At 49.7% G+C, this 27,089-nt stretch overlaps 1 protein-coding gene across 2 annotated transcripts in view; it reads right to left on the minus strand.

Moving 5' to 3' along the window:
• The window catches only part of RNF43 (ring finger protein 43), a 67,527-nt gene that overhangs the window by 9,867 nt on the left and 30,571 nt on the right, over nucleotides 1-27,089 (minus strand). For both annotated transcript variants that reach the window (XM_061390112.1, XM_061390111.1), the window contains 4 exons: nucleotides 7,499-7,621; nucleotides 956-1,030; nucleotides 713-844; nucleotides 45-149 (listed from right to left, as the gene is read on the minus strand). In XM_061390112.1, coding sequence (XP_061246096.1) covers nucleotides 45-149; nucleotides 713-844; nucleotides 956-1,030; nucleotides 7,499-7,621 — 435 coding nt within the window. The remainder of the gene's footprint in view (nucleotides 1-44; nucleotides 150-712; nucleotides 845-955; nucleotides 1,031-7,498; nucleotides 7,622-27,089) is intronic.

Here is a 27,089-nt window from a genome sequence, read left to right on the forward strand (position 1 = left end):
CACATGCGCTTGCCCACCTCCACCAGGAAGCCCACCCTGCTCACCGGCCTGCTGTGGCGAGGGCGGCACCGGATACGCAGCACCAAGGCCAGGATGACCACAAAGATGATGCCCACCACCGTCAGGAGGATCCATACATCGTAATCTGGCTGGGGGAGTGAGCAGAGAGAGAAAGGGTCACACCTGTAGAAGGAGAGAGGCCAACTCGGGAGAAACACAGGAGACACACAGAGAACAGGGGGGCCCCTTGAGTCTCCAAGAGGGGGTAAGGTTGCAGGTGGGGTTAGGTGGTCCCTTTCTGCCCACAGACACTCACTGGGGAGGGTCCTCCAGATGCCAATTGTGAGAGGTACGATCTCAAGGTCTGTGTGCTTGGGGAAAAGGGGACAGCAACCCCTCTGCAAGGTGGGAACTTCCCAGTGGGTGGAGAAATACCAGCCAGGCGTCAGGGGGCCCAGGGGTTCATTCTGGCTCTGCTACTGTGTTCCATGAAACCAAGATGCTGAAAAACCACTTCAGAACTCAGCCGGCCCAATCTGTTCATCCTGAAGATGCAGCCCAGAGTGGGGAAGAAAGGGGATACAGTTGGCCTGGGGGGCTTCTAAGGTCTCTTGCGCTCCAGGAGTCTGAGGGCTTTCGGTGACAGTCGCACAGGGAAAGGGGGTAGTGATTGCAGGTGCTGGGGCCAGGGCTGGAGACCTGGCCCGCTTACCCAGGTCGGGGGCTCCTTCAGCTCAATCCTCACGTGGGCCTTTCGGTTCTTGTACACAAACTCCATCAGCTTCTCGGCATCGTGACCCCAGATCAACACCACAGGCCACGTCAGCCCCAGAGGCTGCTGCAGCTGCAGGAGAGGAAGTGCCCACAAGGGCGGCTGTGTCCTGACTTCTGCTCCTGCAGCACCTCTCTCTTCCTCCCTCCAGCCCCCTCCTCAAGCACCCCTCATCCAGGGTACCTGCTCAGCAGCAGCGCGATCCTCCGTGATGTCAAAGAGGACGGCGCTGGCGCCCCGCTCCCCCGCCATCCGGGCCTGCAGAGACACACAGCAGAGGTCTGGCGAGGGTCAGACACAGCCCGTCCACACCCCAGCCTCACCCCCTCACACATCCACCCCTGCCTAAGGCACACCCCACACCTCTGCACGCTCACACCTCTAACACATGCAAGGGGTCAGTGTGGTTAGGGTCTCCCTTCCCCGCCCTGAGCTCACCCAGGGCCACTGCCTTCAAGGATCACATTCAGTCCTTCCTTTTGTAAGGGAGCAAACTCTTAACAGGATTCAGTAGGTGCTAGGGGGTGGACTAGGCTCCAGGCCTGGGGACAAGTAAGATGGCCCTGCCATGGAGGTACCTCTAGTCTGCCTTCGCTAAGAAGGGTGAGAACCGAGAGCAGGGAGTGATCGCAGTCCCCCAACCCGGGGCGTTGGGGTTGACCGGTCCCCTGTTCAGAAAGGCGGAGAGCTCCTTCCGAACAGAACTGGGCTTTCCAGGGTCCAGCCTTGCCCGAGAAGAGGAGGGTGCAGGGCATCCCCTCGCCTCCGCAGGCCGATCCAGGAGCCCGGGGCGCTCCTCTCCCCCGGCGTCAAGGACAGCCCCGGGCTCAGCCCATCTCTGTCTCCCCGCCGCTGTCCAGTTGGCCAACTACCCCTCGGCTCCAGTTCAGGGCCTTACTGAGGCCCCTGGCCGGTGCTTTCTGCCCTTCACCCCTCCCTGAGGGGGGCAACAGAGCCTGGGCTGGGGAGGCACCCAAGGGGCTGTTCCCACAAGGACGCCACAGGCGCGCTCGCCAAGCTCCCAGAGTCGAGCCAAGTGGGCGAGCAGACGGCAGAGCCAGAGAGAGAACCAGAAGCCAGAGAGAGAACCAGAAGCGGGAGTCGAGGGGCTTTGGGGGTGCAAGAAGACGCGAGAGCTGAGAGCTGAGGCTGCGGTCGGGGCGCGCGGGCAGAGGACCGGCAGACGGAGCGCTCCGCGGCCTCCCTCGGGCGCACACGCCCTCCAGGCCGCAGGCCTGGGGCCTCGGGGGCCCGGGGCCTGCTGAGGGCCTGGGGCTGGGGCCTCGGGGCCGGGGCCTTCCTGCAGGCGCTGAAGGAGTTAACCGCTCCACACACGGTGGAGGCAGGAAGAGGAGCCCGCGCCGGGCTTACTCACTCGCTCACACCCCCAGCGCTTTGATCTCGGCTTCCCTTCCCGGGAGAGCCTGTCGGGGCAGGTCTCCGAACAGGTCTCCCGCAGGGCCGGCCGGGGGCACGGCTGCTGCTCCCTGCTCCCCACTCCCCGGGCAGCCGTAGGGGCCCCTCAGAACAGGCAGGGACGCCCCGGGAGGCTGGTGGAGACACTCAAGCGGGGCTTTTTCGGTCTGGAGGACAACTTCCCCCTTCCCTTCCTCCTTCCCTGCGGAGCTGGGCCGGGCCCTCCACCAGCGCCCAGGCCCAGGCTCGCCAGGCTGTCCCTGTGCGAACTGCTGAAGAGGCGGAGAGCTCACAGCTTTCATCCTCCTCTAGCCTGCTTATGCGCTGGAAGTCTCCCCTAGGAGACCCCCTAGGCCATCTAGGTGACCCCAGGGAAAAAAAATAAAAGTGGTCCAGGGACTTCCCTTGTGGTCCAGTGGTTAAGACTCTGCTCTTCTAATGCAAGGGGCATGGATTCCATCCCTGGTTAAGGGACTAAGATCCCACATGCTGTGAAGGTGGCCAACCAAATTAAAAAAAAAAAAAAAGTTGTCCAATCTTCAGAGGCCTCCAAACCACAGCATGGGAGCTACCCCAGGGGAATAGGAGAAGGACTCCTGCTAATCTCCTAGTCCATAAACTGGCCAAGAGGTGGGGTGGGGGTCACCCCAGCAGTCACAGAACTGAGACTCCTGGATCCTCAGTGCCACCAAGGCCTTCTGCTTCTCATCCCCAGGGTGAGACCTTGAACCCAGCCCAGCCGGGAAGAGCAGGAGGGAAGGGCACAGACTTCTTCCTCTAGAGATGTTCTGACTTCCCCACCCCTCTCTCTTTGAAGGGTTGGGGTAGGAACAGTGGAAAGTAATTACCCTGATGTTCAAACACCCCAGCCGAATACAGCCCATAATTACAAAGTTGTAAAAGTGATCAAAGAGAGAGGGTTGGCCAACAGGGAAAACAAACAGGACTTTCAGGCAGTGGGTGTCCATGTCCAGAATTCTAGGAATCAAAAAGCAACATATAGGGCCAGATGGCTGTCCCCTCGGGGGACTACCCATGCTGCCCTGCTGCACCCGAGCAAGAGGGAGGGAGGAAGAGAAGCACTTCTTCAGAGACGAGAACCTGGAAGAGAGAGGATGGACAGGCTCTCAAGATAGATAAGCTTTAGAAAGACATCCCAGAGGCCTCTCTGGGAGCTGCAGAGGCAGCCGGCCTTCTAAGAGCAGCAAGCAGGCTGCCCACTGCCTAGAGCAGGGAGGCCAGTGTGTCCCAGGACTCGGGCACGTCTACGCTCTGCACTGCCCCGCACCTTAGATCTTCCTCTCCAGACACATCACTGTGGATCTCCCCCTCATCACTGACTGAGCACCCACTGTGCCCAGGACACCAAGCCGGGGAAGGCCAAGCCCTCCAGAACAACTCATAATCTAGCTGTGGAGACAAGGCATATATGTAAAATTATAATGCTGATAACATTCTAGAGTACAAATAAATGAAACAGACCAGTCATTTCCAAACCTTTTTTCACTGCAGAAAGCCCTTTGCTCCATCTTCCCCACCACCACACACACACACACACACACACACACTCACGCACGCATGCATGCACACATTGACAAATCTTCAACACAAAAGAGATAAAAGTGAGTTGAGGTTGAGGGTGGGACTGGGGGTAAGAAGGACCCTTGGCTTCCCCGCTCCCACCCCAGCCCTGGACAAGGCCCTTTCATGAAGTCTGGTGTGAAAGCATGGCCAGAGACCCTGGGAGCATGCCTGGAGGTGAGGGCTTCTGCTCTCAGTGGCCTAGCTGGGCTGAGTCAGCCAGGACAGATTCAGTAGAAGAGGTGGGCTTCATCTCGGCTTGAAAGTGAGAGTAGGAGGAAGTAGAAGGGATAACACCTTTATTGAGATCCACTCTGCCCAGACTGAATCTGCTATCAGTTATTAGCTGTGAAACTTTGGGCAAGTCATTTAACTGCTCTGTGCCACAGTTTTCCTTTCTATAAACTAGGGGTAATAATTGAACCTACTTCATAGGGTTGTTTTGAGGGCTATATAATTTAATCCATGTAAAGCCTTATAATAAGTGCCTGGCACAGAGTAAGTGTTCCGTAAGTGTTATTATCGTATTAGCTATTATCATGTGCTTTGCGTGCGTGATTTCATTTGCTCCTCACAACAACTCTATAAGACAGTCACCAGCCCCACTTCTAAATTGAGGAAACTGAGGCTCAGAGAGACTGAACAACTTGTCCAGGGTCACACAGCTGATAAGCAGTGGAAGCAGAATTCCCACCGAGGATTTCAGCCTTCTGAGTACCTGGTTACCAGGGGGTGGTCTCTATCGTAAAAGAAGCGGGGCTTATATCCATCTTTTTGTCTCTAGAGCCAGCTCCTTCCACCAGGCCAAAAGCCACTGTTCCGGTGCAGGCACAGGGTGGTAAGGGCCTGGGGAATCACAAGGGTGCTAACAGAGAAACAGAGACGGGGACTTCCCCGGTGGTCCAGTAGTGAAGACCCCACACTTCCAGCGCAGGGGGCTCCAAATTGATCCCTGGCTGGGGAACTAAGATCACACATGCCGTGAGGCATGGCCAAAAAAATATTAAATAAGAAGAAACCAATCTCGGTGACTGGGCAGGAGGAGGAAGGTGGTGGTGCTGACAAGAATGAAAGTCCAGAAGAACTACAGTGAGGGTTTCAGAGACAGAGCGAGGACAGTGAGAGAGAAAGACCAACCTTGATAACCAGCACAGGAGAAAGACGCCGATGACCAGGGCCACAGTGACTGCTGCAATCATTTGTTGGGTGATCGCTGTGTGCTAGGCACAGGGCAAGAGCTTCCATCTGCACTGTCTCTTCCACCCCTCCTAACTACTACATGACGTCAGCCCCATCATTATTCCCCTTTTACAGACGGGGAAACGGAGGCTCCAAGAGCTGAAATGTTCAAGTCACACTGAGGGCAGTGGAGACACCGGGCTCCAGGCACAGGGCTGCCTGGCCCCCGAGCCCCAGTTCTGGGGATTGTGACGGCACCCCCGACACTAACTGATACACCAATGCAGAGCTGATGGAGGTCAGTGGTTTTCAAATTTCCTCACCAAAGAGCCACCTTTCCCCTATTCCTCCCATGACCCTAGTTTTAAATATGTTTAACCAAGCTACGGAGAAGGCGATGGCACCCCACTCCAGTACTCTTGCCTGGAAAATCCCATGGACGGAGGAGCCTGGTGGGCCGCAGTCCATGGGGTCGCTAAGAGTCGGACGACTAAGTGACTTCACTTTCACTTTTCACTTTCATGCATTGGAGAAGGAAATGGCAACCCACTCCAGTGTTCTTGCCTGGAGAATCCCAGGGACGGCGGAGCCTGGTGGGCTGCCGTCTATGGGGTCGCACACTGCATTTCTTAGGCACAATTCATTTTCCTATGAGAAAACTTGTATTAACATATGGAACTGATAGAATTCCAACCAAAAGCAAAAAAAAAAAAAAAAACCACACTGAAGAGTTCAGTTAAGCCTGTGTGATGTTTAAAATATTGGGAGGTCAAGGTGCTTCTCCTGAGCTGTTGGTTTTGCATTTGATTTAGCTTAGGCACTACTTGGCACTTGACAGACACTATTTTCAACCTCACCTTGGTCACCAGGGTAGGAAATCAAAGTCCCATTTTATGGGAGTGGAAACAAAGGCCCAACCAGGTTACTTAAGTATTTCAGAGAGCACTAACCGATGTCCCTCATGACCCAGTGTCTCTGCACATGGCTCATGTCTCCTACAGAAACTTAGTCCTCTAAGGGCGACAGGAAGCCCCCTGTCCTACGTGGGCGCATCCTGACGGATTGCTGAGTGTCCACGTGCATGTGAAGTCACTCTCTGCTTCAAAGGGACAGCAGGGTGTCTCAGAACCCGTCCTCCCCATCCGTCCATCCCCTGACCCCCTGCTCACATTCCCCTACCTGACAGCAGGCAGTCATTTACCAAATGAACAATGAGTGATATTTGGCATACTTTGTCAAGCGATGGAAATGAAATAGCCAGAAGCAGGGCAGCTTCAGCCTAACAAAACGCTGCTGCCAGCAAGGCCCTGCACCATCCTGCAGACACACCACACTCTCCAGTGCCTCTGGTGGGCCCTGACCCCCATCTCCCCCTCCCTGGGAGCCCCTTCGGCATCAGCATAACCAGAGAATATCTTCACCCATCCGTGGGCACCACACTCTGCCCACTGATTCCCCTGGGGAATCAGCAAAGAACCCAGGCTCTTCCCTTGAGACTCCTGGCCCAGGAAACAGCCCTCAGGAGGACCACGAACCCCCCCGGGAGGGCCTGGGCTTGAGCACAAGGAGAAGGCCCACAGGGTGGGGCTGTCACCCTCCTCTCTCACCTCCACCCTGGGAGCAGGACCCCCGCCCCAAAGTCTGCCTGACCGAGCCGCCCACAACCTAGCTACACTCTGGCTTGTGTCAGCATGAGAATCGTGCCACAGAGCTTCCGTTTTCCCATCCAGAACAGGAGGCAATAATCCCTGTGCCAGGGATTAAAAACTCGGGGCTGAGAACTGGATGAGGCTCGGTTCAAATCTCAGCTCCGCCCCTTGCTCACTACGTCCTCTGGCAAGTTACTCAAGTTTTCTGACCCTCACTTGTCTTCTACGTCAAATAGAGGATAACAATGTCTAGTTTTCCTGATTGTTGTGGAACGTAAATGAGAATTAATATGCAAGAAGTATCTATGCTGGGTCCCACCCTCATATCAGCACAAAGAAAACAGTCACTGATGTGAAAGCAGGGGTCGTGACCGCAGATGTGTGCGGGTCCATGAGGTGGCAGGCCGGTGGGTAGCATGCCAGCCAGAGAGCCCATGACAGTGGACAGGTGGCAGCGGCTGCCAGCTCCAGCCAGGGGCGCCCCGTGGAAGTGCATCCCACCACTCTGCAATCTCAGAGGAACAGTATTTTAAGGGGCACTGGCTTCTGTTTCTGCTCTCTTTGCATGGTGCTCAGTGAGTATATCTGAAAGATGGAAAAGCCCTCTGGCTGACCCCTTCTTGGCACTGATGCTGGGCAGGGGGCAGGGTGTCGGAACGTCCACATGCCAGGGAGGAGGCAGGATAGGGTCCAAGCCCTAGGTGACTCCAGGAGGTTCTGCTGCTACATGGTTGGTGGGGAAAGGACGGGGGGCTGCATTTCCACGTCTCTTAGACCCGTCATGGGCTATAAAAACCTCAACTGAGCATATCACTCTCGAGAAACGAGTAGACAACAAGCACAGGACCTCTCACAGCCCAGAGCTGGGTGAAGAGTGTGTGGGAGTCAAGGGTGACTCTACCTTGCTGGCCAGTGACAGGCAGGGGCGGGGGGCCCGTTGGGGACTCTCCAGCTTGACGATGCTGATGAACCCAGGCTCCAGATTGTCGTCATCACTGGCGTTGCACAGGTATAGGGGGTGAGACTGCAGGGAGAAGGAGAGAGACAGGTTAGGAGGCTCTAGGGAGCAGAAGGCACAGCTGGGAGAGCCGGGCACTTCCTCACTGTTCTCACAGGGGCCTGGCAGGCCTCTTGGTGCCACAATAGAGGAGGCTTCCTATCAGATGGTCTCACAGCAAGCTAGGAGCCCCCGGACCAAGGGTGCTCGGAGGTGGGGGCACACACGAGTGAGGGCTGTCCAAAACGGGCACCTAAGTGAAGAGCCTGTTGCAAAGCGGCTCCAGCAACCCTCAAGCCCTGCTTTTCCAAATGGGTCAGCTGCAAAGGGCCCTCCTGGCCCTAGCCTCTCCCACCTCCTAATTCTGCTCCAAGACCCCAGGTGCAGAGCCTCTCTCAGTGCACTCAGAATCTTGCCTTCCTCCCTTGCTCTCCAAGGGCAGTGCTGGGCACCGCTGGTGCCTCCTGTCCCTACGGTAGCTGTTGCCATGGAGATGCCCATCGCTCCTGTGCTTTGGGTCTTCTCACTGGGTGCTATCTTGCTCCCCTCAACATCCCCCTTTGCCTATCCTGGGAGTAAGCAGGTTGCTGATAGAGAGGAGAACTGTTAGGGGATAAGGTTTGGCTAAGAGTTAAGTCTCTTAGCCAAATTCCTGGAAGCACAATTCGTAGGAGCTCATCCTGTAACCTGGAAGGGTGGATAGGAGGATGCAGCCTGCTCTGCCCACCTGTTCTGAGGGTATGGCAGGTCCAGCCAAGACCTGGGGCCTCCAGCCTGGCTGGTGCAGAGCAGTGACTCAGAGGAAGCAGGCCAACAGGCCGAACAGAGACTACAGGTCCCCATGCCAAAGGGATGAAACTGCCCTTCTGCACACTCTCTTCTTCTTCAGGGTGACTTTTTTTTTTTTTTGGCCACACCTCATGGCACGCAGGGCTCTTCCGGTGGCTCAGCCGCCTGCAATGCAGGAGATGCAGGTTTAATCCCTGGGTTGGGAAGATTCCCTGGAGGAAGGCAGGGCAACCCACTCCAGTAGTCTTGGCTGGAGAATCTCACGGACGGAGGAGCCTGGCGGGCTACAGTCCATGGGGCCACAAAGAGTCAGCCACGACTGAAGCGCTTGAGCACGCACTCAGCCAGTGACTGAACCTGCTACCTCTGCCTTGGAAGTGTGAGTCTTAACCAAACTTCCCTGGACTTCCAGGGAAGTCCCTCCTTCAGGGTGATTCTAATACCCACTCAAACCTAATTTTCCCAGAGTACTGTGAGAGCAAAGCATAATGCTATGGGCCAGGGATTCCCACATGGTAGAAACCCAATGTATCCTGTCAAGAATGGGACTTCTTTCTAGGGAGTTGCCCATGATTCCCTGGCTCCTGCTGTTGAAGTCTAAAGGACTTCCAGGAAGAGCCAGAGAGAATTTGGTCACAGGAAGCAGAGACAAATTTGAATTTATGTTTATGAACATGATAATGCCAATCTGGATTTAAAAGCACAGTCACTTTTTGAAAGCACTCATACTGTGTCACTGCAGCCGCCTGAACATAGTAGGTTCTCAGTAAGTATGCACTAGCTCACTTTGAATTGTATCCCTGTGAATAAAAATCTCTGAGCAGAGGATGTTGAGAGAGGAGTGAGTTCCATTCTTGCTGCCAGAAATTAAGGACTATCAGGCCGGTGGTGATCAAGATTTAGCGTGTGAGAAAGTTTCTATATCCCCCAGCCCCCAGAAATGGTCTGGGGCATAAAGTTGGGGGCTGTAGTGAAGCTGTAGCCCCATCTCAACAAGCTCTGCTAGTCTGTCCATCTGCTCATTCATTTCTTCATTTTACCAACACCGAAGGCCCTCCTGGTGCCAGGCACTGTTCAATGAATGGAGGAGGAGTCAACAATGAATACGGTAGGCTCTTTGCCTCAAAGAAGCTCAGAATACAAGAGTACTGTGCTGTAATGATGCAGGTTCCTTCAAGGGCCCCCTGGAGGGCCTGGGGATGAGGACCTACAATCCCACGGGGGAGGGCAGAGTGACTTGTGCTCCTTTGGGGACTTAAATGATGTGTGTTCACCCAGTGGACCTACAACAAGGGGGAGGGTGGCTTCGTGGCAGAGGAAGCAGCCTGTGCTGAGGGTTGGGAGGGACTGCAAACCGAAGAAACCATGGGCTGAGGAGCCTGGCGGGCTGCAGTCCATGGGGATGGGAAGAGTTGGACATGACTGAAGCGACTGAGCAAGCACGCAGGGCATGCACGTAGGATCTTACCTACCACGTAGGTGGTACGGCTAGTCCAACTTTCTCAAGATGACTCCAAGATGCTTCTCCCTGACCAGAGGTCAAGGGGGACAGGAGAAAGTCACTTTGGAGAGGAGCAGTCTTTGGAGAAGGATTTGCGAAAATGTAACCACCACACTGCCCCCAGGTCTTCTTGCAGGGGTGGGAACCAACATGCCCTCGCCTAGAGTGCTCAACAGAAGGTGCTGAGATGGAGGGGAAATATGGTGCAGTGTCACCAGGCTTCCCTGGTCCTGAACTAACAGCTACAGAAGGAGGAGACGGAGGAAATGAGCCATCAGTAAACGCCTTTGGCTTGCCAGAGCCTGCAGATGTTATCTCACTACCAGGTAGGTGTGCTCACCCCTACTTGGAGGAAGAAGCTTGAGGCTCAGGGAAATCCTGATTAGATTAGAACCTAGCTCTGCCTGACTCCACTCCAAATGAGACACATAGTTGGACTTCGGGCTGGTCCAGGCATTAGGAATCCAGGGGACAAGGCTTCTATCCCTAGTCCTGGGAGATTCCACATGCCACAGGGCAACTAAGCCATGTGCCGCAACTACTGAGCCCACGCTCTGCAACAAGAGAAGCCACTGCAGTGAGCAGCCAGCGCGGCACAAGGCTCCTACAGAGTAGGCCTGCTTGCCGCAACTAGAGAGAGCCAGCCCGCGGCAACGAAGACCCAGCGCGGCCGTAAACAAAGTAAAAAGAAAAAAGAAAGGAAACACACAGTGAGTCTGCCGTTGTCCATCCAACGATGAGGATGACGGATGAGAGTTCACATGTGTTGAGCAAGCACGGTGGACCCGTGTCCTAACCACTTTTGTGTATTCTTTTTATCCTCCTAACAACCCTAAAATCATCTCCATTTAAAAAATGAGGAAACAGAAGCACAGAACAGTTAAGGAACATGCCCAGGATTACATAGCTGAGAGCAGACCATTAGAGAGATAGAAAGAAGTAAGATGAAGTTAAAAAAAAAGAACAGTCTTCATTTGACTTTGAAAACATGGTACCTTCCCCTAATTCATAACCAAGAAAATCTGCCTTCCTAATTATACATTGCTAAAGCATACGACCCAAACACAAGTCCCTGAAATACTTGTGGTGACTTCCAGGAATATTCCAGGCTCTCTTTTAGTGAAGAGTGCTCTATGGTCCCCCTGGGTGACCCCAGCCAAACCCTCGACTTTGATTTCCACAATGAGGTGGTTAATTACATAAGTGCAGCCCAGACCTCTCTTGAGTTCCAGACCCTCAAGAGGGGCCTGGGCATTTCTGCCCTGAAGAACCTTAAATGCTATGCTATGCTATGCTAAGTCACTTCAGTCTTGTCCAACTCTGTGTGACCCCATAGATGGCAGCCTACCAGGCTCCCCTGTCCCTGGGATTCTCCAGGCAAGAACACTGGAGTGGGTTGCCATTTCCTTCTCCAATGCATGAAAGTAAAAAGTGAAACTGAAGTCGCTCAGTCGTGTCCGACTCTTAGCAGTCCCATGGACTGCAGCCTACCGGGCTCCTCTGTCCATGGGATTTTCCAGGCAAGAGTACTGGAGTGGGGTGCCATTGCCTTCTCCGGAAGAACCTTAAATGAGACACCTCAAACTCAGCATTTCACCATTAAACTAATCATTTTATGCCTCAAAACTACCCCTCCAGTGTTCCCTATTTGAGGGACTGGAACCACCATCCACCTATTACTCAAGTTAGATGACTTCCTAGTCTCCTCTGAGCTCCTTCATCTCCTACCACCACCTCCAACAACTGATCACCAAACTCTTTTCTTAATGTTGATTTATTTGGCTGTGTCCGGACTTGGTTGCAGCGCATTGTCTCTTCACTGGGGCACATGAGGCATGCAGATCTTAGTTCCCGGACCAGGGATTGAAGCTGTGCCCTGCGTTGCAAGGCAGATTCTTAACCTCTGGACCACCAAGGAAGTCCCCAGTCATCAAATTCTAGTAATTCTATCTCCTAAACATTTCTATTCTTTGTCCTCTTTCTGCCATTCCCATACTAATTCTAACACAAGCCACCATCCAATTTAACCACTTAACTGGGGTCAACCCACCCCACTCAGTTAGTTCCCTATACTGAAGCCAAAGTAGTCTAATGTGGGCATCTCTCTTCCTCTCTGGGCTTCCCTGACACCTCAGTTGGTAAAGAACCCACCTGCAATGCAGAAGACCCTGGTTTGATTCCTGGATCAGGAAGATTCTCTGGCGAAGGGATAGGCTACCCACTCCAGTATTCCTGGGCTTCCGTTGTGGCTGGTAAAGAATCTGCCTGCAATGCGGGAGACCTGGGTTCGATCCCTGGGTTGGGAAGATCCCCTGGAGAAGGGAAAGGCTATCCACTCCAGTATTCTTGCCTGGAGAATTCCACAGAGTGTATAGTCCATGGGGTTGCAAAGAGTCAGACATGACTGAGCGACTTTCACTTTCACTCACTCTTTCTCTATAGGAGCTAAAAGGGCTCCTCATAGCTCTTAGAATAAAGTCTGCACTTATAAACACAGCTTAAAAGGCTCTGCCCACTCCACTTCAAGCCTTCATGCCTCCTCATGGCTTACCACCCTTCCAACACCTCTCCGCACTGGCAGCCCATGCTCCAGAAAGAACTTGTTTCATGTCTTCAAAAACTTTGGTGTTGCTGTTTTGTCAAGGTAGGTTGGAGACCCTCCTCGGAGCCCTTATGTGTGTGCTAAGTCACTTCAGTGGTGTCCGACTCTTTGCGATCCTACGGACTGCAGCCTGCCAGGCTCCTCTGTCCATAGGCCCTTAAGAGTACTGTAATTCCCCAGGCCTAGGCTTATCCTGGCCTGCCAATGCAGGAGATGCAAGTTCTATCCCAGGGTGGGGATGATCCCTTGCAGGAGAGCATGGCAACCCACTCCAGTATTCTTGTCTGGAGAATCCCATGGACAGAGGAGCCTGGCAGGCTATAGTCCATGGGGTCACAAAGAGTCAGACACAACTGAGCGTCTAAGCACACACACAGAGACTTACCCCAGGGTATTTTAGTTATCTACTCACTTCCCTTCCTCCCTCCCACAGCCTGTGACAGACCTCCACTGCCCCTCCAGTGCCTGCTACATAGGTTCTATTTATTTCTTTTCAGAAAGTATTTATTTGGCTGTGCCGGGTCTTAGTATCGGCATTTGGGATCTTTTCATTATGGCATGTGGGATTAGTTCCTTGACCAGGGATCAAACCCAGGTCCCCTGTATTGGGAGCTCAGAGTCTTAGCCACTGAACCAGCAGGGAAGTCCCTGCTACATAGGTTTTAAAATTAAATATTGAATGCCTACAATCAGATAACTGACAGTAACCTATGAAGACAGCACGATGTACCAAAATCCTGATAACCATGGCTTTAGGAGAGGAATTAGAGAGGAGATGGAGAAGAGATTTTGGTGTTTTTCTCTGAGTACTTCAATCATAGGACAATGTGCAAAAGATATTAATTTGAGTTTTATTTTGTGTTGTTGTGGAAGAATAAAGAATGAGAGCTATTTATATACTGTTCCTGTCTTTTCTCTCCCCTCATTCCAAGAAGAGAGCCTTGTGTTCTATTTCCTTGCCTTGGGGGGCATTTACCAAAAGCAAAAGTTGCTAAAGGTCTCTCGTCCTGACTTTGGAGAAAGACTGTGGACAGAAGTCACTGAGGACAAGGAAGTATCCTGAGGGCAGAAAGGAGTCTGTCTGCGGAGCTGGGTGGGGGTAGCGGGTAGTCAGAGTCCCCAGAATCTGGAGGATGGGGAGGGGCCTGGAGAGTGCCACGTGCTGAGAATCTACAGCCTGTGCCCCAGAAGGAGGGACCCTGGAGGCTCAACCCTGGCAAAGATGCTGTGCCCACCTGGACTCCAAGGGAACACTTGTGCTCAGACAGTGGTCACATTGGTGGCGACCAGTGTGGACAACTAAAAAGTATTAGTTATCTCAGTTTTGGCTGCTCTGTGAGGGGGATGCTCAGTCGCTTCAGTCATGTCTGACTCTTTGCGACCCCATGGACTGTAGCCCCCCAAGCTCCTCTGTCCATGGGATTTTCCAAGCAAGGATACTGGAGAGGGTTGACATACCCATCTCCAGGGGATCTTCCCAACCCAGGGTTTGAACCTGGGTCTCCTGCAAAATGGGATAGGACCTTTAAATCAGGAATTCCATTTGAAAAAAATAAAGTACCATGGTATTTCTTGCAGAGTCATATCTGCGGCATGAAAATCATGCTGACTGTGCTTATGTATGGAGTCTTTTACAATGAGAGTTTCTCAAGTGCGCATTCTCAGTTTAAAAACAAAAGCCAAGAAAAGGTCATTCAACTCCCTAGCAAGGCAGGGTTGGTCTTACACCCCGGGGTATAACACTGGGGCTGTTTTTACCCTCTCCTCCAGGGAATCTTCAGCTGGGAAGAGGGCGCCTGAGAAAAAAGCAGATCTAAATGCATCCGCCTCCTTGGGAAGCAATGTCTCCTAATAACGCAGATGTAAACACGATTTCCACATTGGCCCCCCCGTCTGGTCAGTGATATCAGGAGAGGACCAAGAGAAATGGGCTTGCAGGACCTGGGGATGGTGTGGCTGGGAGGGCTCCTAGAACCCAAGCCAGCTTAAGGACTACTTGCTGAAAGGCCGGGAGACCCAATGCCCAATTCCAGACACTGCTATGAGAGGAGCAAATTACAAGGACTTCTTCCATAGGGTCCAGGCCACTCCGGCTGAGAACTCAACTCTGCACACACACTTTAAGCACCGAGGTAAGGGCGTAGGTCTTTGCTGGTGTGCGCTGTATTTCCTGCTCTGGTCTGTATGTTTCTGTCTTCCACCACCTTATTTGTTCTGATTTTTCCATTCCCTTCCCAGCCTTTAGGTTCATTTTCTGACTTCATCATTTAGCTGTGTGACCTAGGGTAGGTTGTCTCTTAGCTTTCTTGAACTTCCCATTCTTCACGTTCAGAATGGAATAAAAACTGCCTCCTGATTATCATGAAGTCTGGAGACAATGGCCCTAAGTGCCTAGCACGGAGCCTCCCAACACTCACTAAGTGCTCATTACTATTTTTTAAAATATTTACTTGTATGTATTTATTTATTTGGCTGCACCACGTCTTATTTGCAGCCTGGGGGATCTATAGTTGAAGTATACAAACTCTTAGTTGTGGCATGCGGGGTTTAGTTCCCCTGCATTGCAAGTACCCAGTCTTAGCGCCTGGATTATCAGGCTTGTCCCAGTAAGTGCTCATTAAATGGTCGTTATTTTTATTGACACCGTTGCATCCGCACTAGTAAAATGCCTTCTTATTCTCGGAAGGGACAAAGCCTGTTCTGACAGCTTCTCCCTTGGCGGTCGTCACAGCAGCTCTGAATGCCAGTGTTCCCCTCAGCCCAGTCTGGGACAGCTCGTTATCCACGGTCACTTCCCTCCTGGGCTCAGCCCTCCAACCCCACTGAACAAGCTCTTCCAGTTCTCAGCCCGCCTCCTTCCCATGTGATCTCATTACCTCCTCACAAAGGGCATTCCAGGGCTCAACTGAGCCCCGAACTTGACGCGGGTCTTATTTAATCCGCGGCATCTCCTCCTCTCAGGGTGTGTGCTCTTGCAAGCAATTCTCTGCTGTCTCCTGTTCCCCAGCCGCCCTCGTCCCCGCCCAGCTCAGCCGCAATCATCTCTTATTCTCTGAGTCCACTCACAGACCTTCACCCAGGCCTTGGACGGGTAACTTTACTGCCTGCTACAATTTTGCCTTTGTAATCAGGAACATTGGCCAGGCATCAAAGGCACCTTCTCCCCATTTCCTCTTTTCAGATTTTATAATCATTGTCTCCCGTGCAACCTCCATTACCTGAACTTGGAACTACCTGACTTTTATCTTTGGCGACAGGACCCAGGAGCATCATAAAGTCACGCCCCTGGAGCTGGGCGTTGGGAAAAGCAGACTGGCCTGGAGTTGCTGCTGCTGCTGCTGTAGTCTCTGAGGGCCAGTGTGGGCATCTTGCCCGTTATTTAAAGAGGGCAATGCTCACCTCTACAGGGTAGATCCTAACGGGAATTGTTTAGGATTTGGAAACTTCTAGACTGCATTTCCATCCATCCTTAGACTACATCTCTGCCTCTTTGGGGTGGCTGAGTTTCCTAATCAGTTAACTTGGGAGGCTGGAGGATTGTCAAGAGGAGTTTCCTTTTATCTATTTGTTAAAATGCTTTTACAAGGAAAATGTATTCCTACTTGATTGTGTGATTTTTTTTAAAGGTATGAAAGAAAATACCTTTTCTTTGGTATTGGTATTGGTTGGTGGGAGGAGAGAAACAGAAGCATACCCTTGATGGAAAGGGACTAGCAGAGACAGGAGGGATGATAGAGGCCTCCAGTATCTCTTGCTTGATCCAGAGAAAACTTCCTGGGGGCAGGGGTGCTGGTGAGTAAGAGGGCTGATAAGAGAAGAGACGAAAGGACCTGCCAGCTTCCAGCAGAAGGCAGGGGCAGTCTGAAGTGAGGAGCTGAGCTCGCTGAGGGTCCAGTCTGGGGCTCTGCATCTGGTAGCTCTTGGTGGGCTTCCCTGGTGGCTCAGATGGTAAAGAATTCACCTGCAATGCAGGAGACCCAGGTCTGATCCCTGGGTCAGGAAGATCCGCTGGAGAAGAGAATGGCTACCCACTCCAGTATTCTTGCCTGGAGAATTCCATGGACAGAGGAGCCTGGCGGTCACCTGATCCATGGACATGAGTTTGAGCAAACTCCGGGAGATCGTGAAGGACAGGGGGGCCTGGTGTGTTGCAGTCCATGCAAGAGTCAGACACGACTTAGCAACTGAACAGCAAGAAAAACAGGCCCTTCATATTTGGCGAAAGAATGCATAAAACTAAACTTGAATCCAGTTGCCATACAGTTTATAAAAGAGATGTGAATTGCTAACAGTCGAGCCTGGTTCGGACCTGTACGGTGCCTTTAAAAGTTGCTTTACACAGACAAGGAATGTGAGCCTCATGCTCCAGACGGCCCATGGTTACAGAAGGGAGTTAAAGGAGGCTGAGGTCTCCTAAATGCAACCCCAGTTCCCTGAATATTATACCATTTCGCCTCCAGGTCTATGTGTTGGGAAGTATTCTGTGTGGTATAACAAACATCAACTGAGTACTAGAATGCGTGGACGGAAGGCTTCAGGATCTACATTTCTAGAATTTTCCAACTTGAATCATTCTTAACAACAAGACAGGAGCCGTCTGCTCCTTTTCCCTCTGGGCCTAGGCTCTCTCTGCCCAGCAGTCTTAGCTTTCTTCTTCCCCTCTAGGGCTTATCTCATCTCTCCTAGCCACAACAAGAAAGTCAGACCCAGACGCTGCTCAGAGATGCTTTCCCAATGAATCGTCCATGTTTGTCTAGGATGAGAAAGGTGTGTCCTGAAATTAGAGGTCACACAAGCTCAGACCCAGATAATGGACATTCAGGCAGACTGCCACCTCTCTCACTCTCTCCTCCCACATTACAGTCTTCATTCTTCAAGTAAAAAAGTTACCTCCCCTTGTCTCAGATCGTGTCCAAGCTCCATGATGTGACTGGACTCCTTTACCCTACGATGGTCCTATGGTGGGCCTTTCCTGACCCCACCCTCTGCCTGGCATCCTTGTGGTTCACAGGGTCATGCACGCTCATGCTCAGTCGCTCAGTCGTGTCCCACTTTTGCAACCCCATGGACTGTAGCCCACCAGGCTCCTCCGTCCATGGAATTTTCCAGGCAAGAATACAGGAGTGGATAGCCATTCCTTTCTCCACATGATCTCCCCAACCCAGGGATCAAACCTGCATCTCTTGCATGAGCAGGCAGATTCTTTACCACTGCATCACCTGAAAAGCCAAGGTTATCACCACCTATCTGTAATTTCTTTTAATAAAATACATACAAGGAGGAGGTATAATATTAAGTATTGCTCTATCTTTCTGGAATTTTAAAATGACACGTGCACACATTTTAAAAAGTTACACGTATTACATAGATACAAAGTGTAATTTAAAAAAAAATCTATTTATTTATTTTGACTGCACCAAGTCTTAGTTGTGGCATGTGGGACCTAGTTTCCTGATCGGGGATCGAACCCAGGTCCCCTAAATTGGGAGTGCACAGTCTTAGCCACTGGACCACCAGGGAACTCCCCAAACTGTAATTTCTAAAATATATCTTACAGATTAAGCAGGAAGGAAGGAAGAAGAAAGGGCGGAGAAAGAAGAAAGGACTATCTGAGTTGATTTTGAAATAAGCTGATATCAGAGAAGAAACCTTATTTGGTGGAAATCAGAAAGGAGAAAAACCGCAACCACCATAAGGTAGAGGTTTTTTAAAGTTTTTGGCTGTACCCCATGATGTGCGGGGCTTAGTTCCCTGACTAGGGATCAAACCCACGCCCCCTGCACTGGGAGGTGGAGTCCTAACCCTGGACCACCAGGGAAGCCCCTCAAGAGGTAGAGTGTTTGTCCATCATATTCCCATAGAGAAACAGTTTGTCCTGACTCAGTCCGGAAGGACCTCTAGTTACAGGGGCACCAAGAAGCTACGCATGATGTTAGGAGCAAATGAGAGGGAGGAGCCCATCAAATGTCATTTTAGTTACATCATTTTAGTGTGTTTTGGAAGGAAGGCTCGGAAATAGAATACTAAGGCTCTGAGGCCCACGAATGTCAAGACCTTAGAAGACACCTTGGTCATGTGGTTTGGAGTCTCTCCCTCCACCAGGGGACGAATTTACCTGGCCTCAAATGCTAACAATCCTACCAAGAGATCTGACATGTCAGCTGCATTTTGCTGCTCAGCTAATGACCACTGTCGTGGGAGATTTTGATGCCCACACTGACCTCCATCCTGTAGGAGGCACCGAGATCCCTCATTTAGCCAGGTCTTGTTCAAAGAGTCCCTGCAGGACGGCTGAGGTCTGGACATGGGTGGCAGCATAACAAGGGTTTAATACCTGCTCCGCATACTTCCCGGATAAGGGTCTAAAGAGGCTTTGGTCAGGGCCCTTCCCAGGCCCGGCCTTCACTCTTCCCACACGTGAAAGTTCACTGAACTCTCACACTTAACCCAATGTGCTGTCTGCAAACAGCCTTGACACAGTCTGCTTTATTACTTTGCTTTTCTGTTCTAGCCAAATGCATGCCAGAGATGGAAGGAATTTAGAAACCTGCTGGAAGCAGGCAGTGTTTAAGTAATTATTTAGATTCAGATTTTAATGCTGCAAAGGCCAAAGACTAAAACCAAACAGTCCCTGTGGAAAAAATTTTTAAAAAAAGACCAAAGACATGAAATTTGAGGAAGTCAGATTACTCACTTAAATATGCCATCGGTGTATCAGGAATATCAGCAGGGCTACTCAAGCATCGCTAAGTTCAGTGATTTCAGTGCACGTGTGTGAAATGGCTACATAAATCTGGCCGTTTCACACACACTTTTCGTGTTTTTCTGCTCAGAGGTTGTAGGGACTTCCAGCTGCCCTGCAAACTCTGCTTCACACTGCTGTCTTCCACGACTGGCTTGGAGGCCCTCTGAGGGTGGATACTGTATTCAATACTATATTGTTCCAATACTTTGGCTACCTGATATAAAGAGCTGACTCATTGGAAAAGGTCCTGATGCTGAGAAAGATTGAAGGCAGGAGGAGAAGGGGGCGTCAGAGGATGAAACGGTTGGATGGCATCATCAACTCAACAGATATGAGTCTGAGCAAACCCCGGGAGATAGTGAAGGACAGGGAAGCCTGGTGTGCTGCAGTCCATGGGGTGGCAAAGAGTCGGACACAACTGAGTGACTCAACAAAAAATTGTATTCAAGTGGGCCAGATCAACCAAATCCATGCCCAGGTTGTTTTGTTGTTGTTGTTGTTTGTTTTCGTATTGTTGTTTTTTTGTCTTTATTGAATCTGTCACAACACTGCTTCTGTTTTATGTTTCGGTGTTTTGGCCAAGCGGCAGGTGGGATCTTAGCTCTCAGAGCAGGGACTGAACAACCCCTTGCGTTGGAAGGCAGTGGGCCACCAGGGAAGTCCCTCTGCCCAGTTTTAATGGCCATACTGTGAGTGGGGATGAAGTGAAGCTAGGGAGTATGCTTGGCTGATCCCAATCCCCAGATCCTGGGCAGTCACAGCCTGTTCCATTTACATTGCAAAGTGGAAAAAAATATGGATTATGGGCCCTGTGCTTCAATATAAAGAAACAGCAGAGGAAATACAGGGGTAGCTGCCTTGAGAAATGACATCAGGAGGAGGAGGACACAATGGTTCAGGCCACAGCCAACACAGATGCCCAGAGTCTCTCCTCGAAAGCCACTGGGGTTTGAGATCAGGCCAAAGAGGCTTCTGTTCAGAAGAGGCAGCAGCCGGGGGAGGCTTGTGTTGGAGACAGCCCGAGCGCTCCAGCCTGCCTGCTGACCGTCCTTTGGCCACAGCTCTGAACCCCCGTCCACAGGGTGGCCCTGGGGAAGAGGCCTGCTCTGGGGGCACTGTTTAATGATTTGCCAGCAAAGAACAAGGCAAACAGGCTGCTGGCAGCTGCCTGGATGCAATGGGAGAGTCGATTTTTATTCCCACCCACAGTGCAGCCTTCTAGGCAGGGGATAAAAGAAAAAGTGAGAGAGGGTATCATGAGCGCCTAGGAGAGACTACCATTTTGGGCTCGGCATTTCACTGGCATTTCACTTGGGCTCGGCATTTCTATGGATGGAGCCTGAACATCTTGGCATTGGTGCCAGTTGGTATTTCCATTCTCTGAATACTTCAGTAATTCCTAATAGCATCTCTTGAGCTCCTAGGAACTATAAAGTAAGATATCGAAATGGCTTCTTATAGCAGAGTTCTAGACATGAAAGAGAATGAGACCAGAAAAACACTGTCTTTGCTTTAAGAAATCTTTTACAGGAAGTGTATAATATGGGAAAGCAGTTTGGTTCGCTAATAAATTCCTTTTACTTTCTCTTCCCGTGAACCTTTCCCCTATCTCCTTGGCTCTACAAAAAAAACCCAAGTGGCACCTCCCATTCTCCTGTGAGCCAGAGGCTCCGAGATCTAAGTCCTACAGCTCCCCACCCTTTTTATCCTTGAGCTTGCAGCCCAGCCCAACGGGGCCCTTCTCTAATGCTCTCACCAGCCTTCAGTCCCCCCAGTTACTTTCTCCCGTAGAGTCTCCTGGGCTTCCCTGCTGTCTCAGATAGTAAAGAATCTGCCTGCAATGCGGGAGGCCTGGGTTGGGAAGATCCCCTGAAGAAGGGCCTTGCTACCCACTCCAGTATTCTTTCCTGGAGAGTTCCAAGGACAGAGGAGCCTGGTGGGCCATCCAGGGGGTCACAAAGAGTGGGACGTGACTGAGTGACTAACACACACGTGGAGTGTCCTGAAGTGATATATTCAAAATTCTTAAATGACAGTTACCTCTTACAATTAGTTGTATCAGTGTTCCCCTGTGACCCGCCCTCTCTCCAATTTTCCTCCAGGAGAACACCTGGTTCTTAAGAGATGTTCGACAAAACTACTTCACTTCCTGTAAAGTCAACCCTGAGCTCCTTCAAGTAAGAAGGACTTGTACATGCTAGATGTTAAGAAAAATGCATGTTGAATTATCTGTTCTAATTACCATATTTGAGATAAATAAGTTTGGTGGTTGCCTTGTCATTTGATCAGGATATGATTATTTTCATATTTCTGCTTTCTCTTTAGAAACCTTCTGTATATTCCCTGTAAGTTTACATTTTAAAGCCAGTTTTATTGTATTTTGACCTCTAAGCAGGGGATAGTTCTCTTCTTTCCCTTTTATATGATGCTTAAATCTCTATAACCCTGAACAAAATCACTTATTTTAGGAAGAACTTTCTGCTAATAACCCATCCCCAGGTACTCTTATTTATTGTCTTTCTTCAGTATCAATGTGCAGAAATGAGCATGGTCCTTAATGCATTGCCTCACCCCAAAAAAGGGACTAGATTCTGCTCTCAAAAGACTAAAATCTGACAGTAGATCTATAGCCATGTATACACTCACTCATGTACAGGAATCCCAAGGCCATCTGTGAAGCAATACACAGGGAAAGTAAATCCACAGAGCACAGCACATACATGCAGGGAGCGCGTGACATGAACGTGGAGACTGTTACTCTATGTCACTTTAGGTGATCCCGTCACTTCGGGTCCTTTGGTCTGTGCCCTAGATCTGACCGGAAGCTGTTTCAGGGCAGGAGCCGTTTAGAGACTATTAAAAACAATTCTATTATTTATCACCCCTCCAGAAATGACTCAAAGTTTTGCCTCCCATTGGCTTTAGCCCACAGTGTTGGCTGAGTATCTCTGGTGGCTTTAGTCTCTACTAAGATTTTACAAGAACTTGGACCAGTGATCTGCATGGAAAATTCAGAGTTGACTTATTCTCAACAGTATTCCATGTTTTTTCTGAGTGGTTTCTTTTATCTTACCTTTAGTGGAATGAGGGATGAATTATATTTTTTTCTCTATTTTCTTAAAGACATTTTAAAATGTGGACCATTTTTAAAGTCTTTACTGAATTTGTTACAATACTGCTACTGTTCTATGTTTTTAGTTTTTTGGCCACAAGGCGTGTGGGATCTGAGCTCCCAGACCAGGGATTGAACCTGTGCCGTCTGCTTTGGAAGGTGAAATCGTAACCACTGGACCACCAGGGAAGTCCCTCTCTTTTCTTTATACCCTACAAAGTTGATGTATCTGAAGCCCAAAACGTAAAGACTGTAGTTGAGGGGCCATTTGCTTTCACCGCCCACTTGCCTTTGTTTCAGGTTCCCGGGAGCCCGATCAGCTGTCCAGTCTATGCTGGCCCTGAAGACACGGCATGAGGCTGCCTCACGCCAAGTGTGACTGTGTGTTCAAATATTCCAACATCCCCTGACTTGCTCTTTGAGAAATATAAGTTCTTTGTTACCTCATAATTGCCCAAACCTCTTTATTTTTCTTGCTAAGTGCAAATGGTAAGAGATACCAAAATATAATCAAAGTGCTGATAAACGGAAGAGGAACCCTCTGAGTTATCAAGTTAGCTCTGCTGAACACAAGTCCTGTTTGCATTTGTCAGGAGATGCGGGGAGGTACCATCATCAGACTGAGTGGGTGAGGGAAGTTCTTAGTTAGGGAGGTGAGCCAGATTCCTGGGTTGAGAGTTCATAGGGCAGTAAGGATCAATAGGAGCACTTCTGATTTGTACACTGATTACCAAGGTACAAAGCAACACTACCCTTTGTCCTTTTTATTTTTACTCTGCTAATCAAACCCTTCAACCTAAATTAAGACTATTATTCAGCTTTGATGTTACATTTTATATTAGCAAAGTGCCTTATAATCCTTCAATTAGCTATTTTATTCTCCTTTATTACTACCACCCATTTCAACAAATTAGGTTGAAGACACAACGCAATGCATATTGGGCTTGCAAGCAGGAATCCTGAATTTCAGGTGTGAATTTCATGTATAATGAAAGGAGACTGGATTGACCACAGGAAGCATCACAGAGTAAAAGAACAGAAGCACCAAAATTGTAAGAACTTTCTTGGGAACTAAACCTCCAATGATTTAGGGCAAGACTTGAATTTTTTTACTTTATTTTGGTAGCACAAAAACTGAGAGCTTTCACTAGCTTCAATCAAAACTGTGACTAGCAAACACGTCTTTAACAGACAATTCTCTTGACTGAATGTGGGGTGGCGGGCGCGGACGTGTCTGACCCCAGTGGCGCCAGTTGGTTCCTAAGGAAAAGGACTGGGGCTGGAGGGAGACAGATATCTCTAAATTCCTTCTCATTTGTTGGATGCCCATTCTTGGCACCCTTCTTCACTTGCTGTTCATGACATAACGCGACTTCTCCTAGGGCCCCTCATTTGTTGCCTCTTTTTCTTCTCTTCTTCTGCTCGTTTAAATATAAGGATATATTCTCTGATTTCTATTACAGCTCTATAGCGTTCTTATCATTCCAATATCTTCAATGATAATTCCAAAATTTGCTTCCAAAGTCAAATTCTCAGGCACTTCCAAAGGCCTGTTTGACATTATTTCTTAATCATCTTACTGGTACCCTCTACTCCACCCTAAACCAGTAAGCCCTCTTAATTTACCCATTTTTGTTAATGGCACCATCATTTTCCTAGAGATCCAGCCTGAGCACCTCAGAGTCACTGTATCCAATCACTCAAACTCATAGTTGGAAACCTACCTTCTCTATGTCTCTGGGGTCTGAACAATTACAATAAACTTCTCACTGGTCTCCAATGTCTCCCTATTCTAAGTCACTATACAGTCTCCTAAAGATAGCCCTGATCATATCACTGTCCTATTCAAATACCATAATGATTCTTCTCTGCCTTCTGAATTAAACTCAAACTCAGCCTATTAAATCAGGGCTGTACACTGTCTCTGTAATCGGACAACTTGGTTTCATATCTCAACTCAGTCACATACAAGATGTGTGTGACTTTGAAGGGTGGCCTAATCTCTTGAGTCTTGGTTTCCTTGCGGGTAAAAAAAAATGTGGGTACTACCACCTACCCAAGATCATTGCAGAGATTAAATGAAATGAATGTAATTAAAGTAGCAACCATTTCTGCACACAGTAGGTACTCAAAAAGTACTAATTCCTTCCTCTTTGCCTCTTCCTTTTCAGCTTTATCTCCACTTCCCTTCTAAACATACTATACCACTTGTCCAAACCAAATCGTGTTACTCACTCACCTCTTATATCCTCTTGGAATGCCTCTTGCTTCTATCCTGTCACTTTCAAACATCCTACTTATCCTTCAAGGACAAATGTACATGCCACCTCTTTCATGAAGACTCTCTTCTTCATCTGAAATGTCCCAATTGACTTGTTTGTATTTATTGAGGCACTTTACATCTTCAGCATAAATTTGTATTCTCATCTACCACATTGAGGTCAGGGGTTTCTTTATATCCCCATATATAACACAGTGCCCTAACAGGCAATCAATAAATGTGTGCTGAATTAAAACTGAAAGCTTGAGCTTTTGGTCTCCCGAGACTCCATTCATTTGTGATTCATACTTCACACTGAGAACTCTTTAGAAACAGTCTCTGGCGGGATATCAGAATTTCAAACAACTCTGACAGAGCAGCTGAGTCAGTCTAGGATTAAGTTCAGTCCTAGTTCAGCCAACAGGAATTGTCTAGACCCTGTTCCTGCTTGAGATATCATAATTTGGCAACTTGTGTGAGCCATGGGGGCCCATTTGAACGCATTTATTCATTTTTAATTTTTTGGCCATGCAGCACGTGGGATCTTAGTTCTCCAACTGCGGATTGAATCTGCACCTCCTGCATTGGAAGCACAGAATCTTAACCACTGGATCACCAGGGAAATCCCTCATTTGAATATATTTAAATGAGAACATGTGTGTATTTAGTAGCTCAGTCATGTCTAACTCTTTGTGACCCCACGGACTGTGTAGCCCACCAGGCTCCTCTGTCCATGGGATTCTCCGGGCAAGAATACTGGAGTGGGTTGCCATGCCCTCCTCCAGGGGATCTTCCCAACCCAGGACTCCTCCATTGTAGGTGGGTTGTTTACCATCTGAGCCACCAGGGAAGCCCATGAATACTGGAGTAGGTAGCCTATCCCTTCTCCAGAGGATCTTCCCAACCCAGGAATTGAACCAGGGTCTCCTACATTGCAGGCGGATTCTTCACCAGCTGACCTACCAGGGAAGCCCCAAATGCGAACATATATTTATCTTCAGAGTCAAGCAAAAATGCATAATACCTCTAAAAATCAACCATTACTAGGTTGACAATGACAATCACTTCACTGGTACAGAAAGGAGTCCTGAAAAGCCATCCAGCTTCATAGGTTCCGAGTGTGGCTCAGCTAAGAGGTAACTACGCCTCACTCTGGCTTTCATCCAGTCCATTTCCTCTTGGCTTGGTTACAAATGGGTAATTATACGACATCAGCCACCATGGGGTGGCGGGAACATAAGGTGGCTTCATGGTGCCATATAATGTGGCACCAAGTTTCTGAATCACCAACCACAGGTGCATCGGTGCTCTTCCCCCACCACACCTCCCCCCATAAAAAAAGCACCTTATCTGATATCGCTGTTGACTCAGTGACTATACTGAGATCTTGGGCACTTTCCTTAGCTTCTTCTTAGTGTTTGTTCGGGTGGGTACCTCTGTGCGGATGCCTATAAATGAGTTCTTACGGTGCAGGAGTCATCAGGCACCCAGGCACCAGGCCACGCTTTTGCTTTAGGTAGGCGTACCTCAGAAAGTGGCAGCGTATCTCATTGCTAAGCCCACACCTACCTGAGATGCTTCAGAGGCTGAACTCCCTTCCTAGCCAAATTCTTAACTCGCAGAGTTGCTGTCTGTCACTAAATTTATCCTTAGCCTGGACTTTATCAAGCCTGTTTCTGGAGACATCTTTCTCCCTAAAATAGCAACTGCTACAATTTCCCCCCAAACCATTTATAACAGGGAAGATAAACAGCTCCCCAGTGTTCCTTGTCAAGATACAGAGTCACATGATGTTACTATTGAGTACGATGCTAAACGGGGATGTGTGGAGATTCTCCCCATGGATACTTCAGGAAGGGGCTATAATATGGCCTCTTAGTTGGCAAGTATCTCCCTCTTAAAATTGTGTGAGGTCCTTCCCAGGAGTTACAGTTTTATCGGGAGATAACACACAAACTAAACGGTGGTACAAAATGATTTATTAGCAAGTGACACATGGTATGCTAGGTAACTGTTAGTTGCCCAGTCATGCCTGACTCTTTGCAACCCCATGGATTGTAGCCTCCCAGGCTCCTCTGTCCATGGGATTCTCCGGGCAAGAACACTAGAGTGGGTTGTCATTTCCTTCTCCAGGGGATCTTCCCAACCCAGGGATTGAACTCAGGTCTCCTGCATTGCAGACATGGCACAGTACAGCCAGTAAGTCCCATGAGCTTTATGGAGGAGATAGATCTTAAGCTAACTCTTAAGGTTGCTGCTACTACTGCTGCTAAGTTGCTTCAGTCATGTCCGACTCTGTGTGACCCCATAGACAGCAGTCCACCAGGCTTCCCCATCCCTGGGATTCTCCAGGCAAGAACACTGGAGTGGGTTGCCATTTCCTTCTCCAATGCATGAAAGTGAAAAGTAAAAGTGAAGTCGCTCAGTCGTGTCCGACTCTTCGCGACCCCATGGACTGCAGCCTACCAGGCTCCTCCATCCATGGG

Source organism: Bos javanicus, chromosome 19 (genome assembly GCF_032452875.1).
Source record: "Bos javanicus breed banteng chromosome 19, ARS-OSU_banteng_1.0, whole genome shotgun sequence".
Taxonomy (NCBI): Eukaryota; Metazoa; Chordata; class Mammalia; order Artiodactyla; family Bovidae; genus Bos; species Bos javanicus.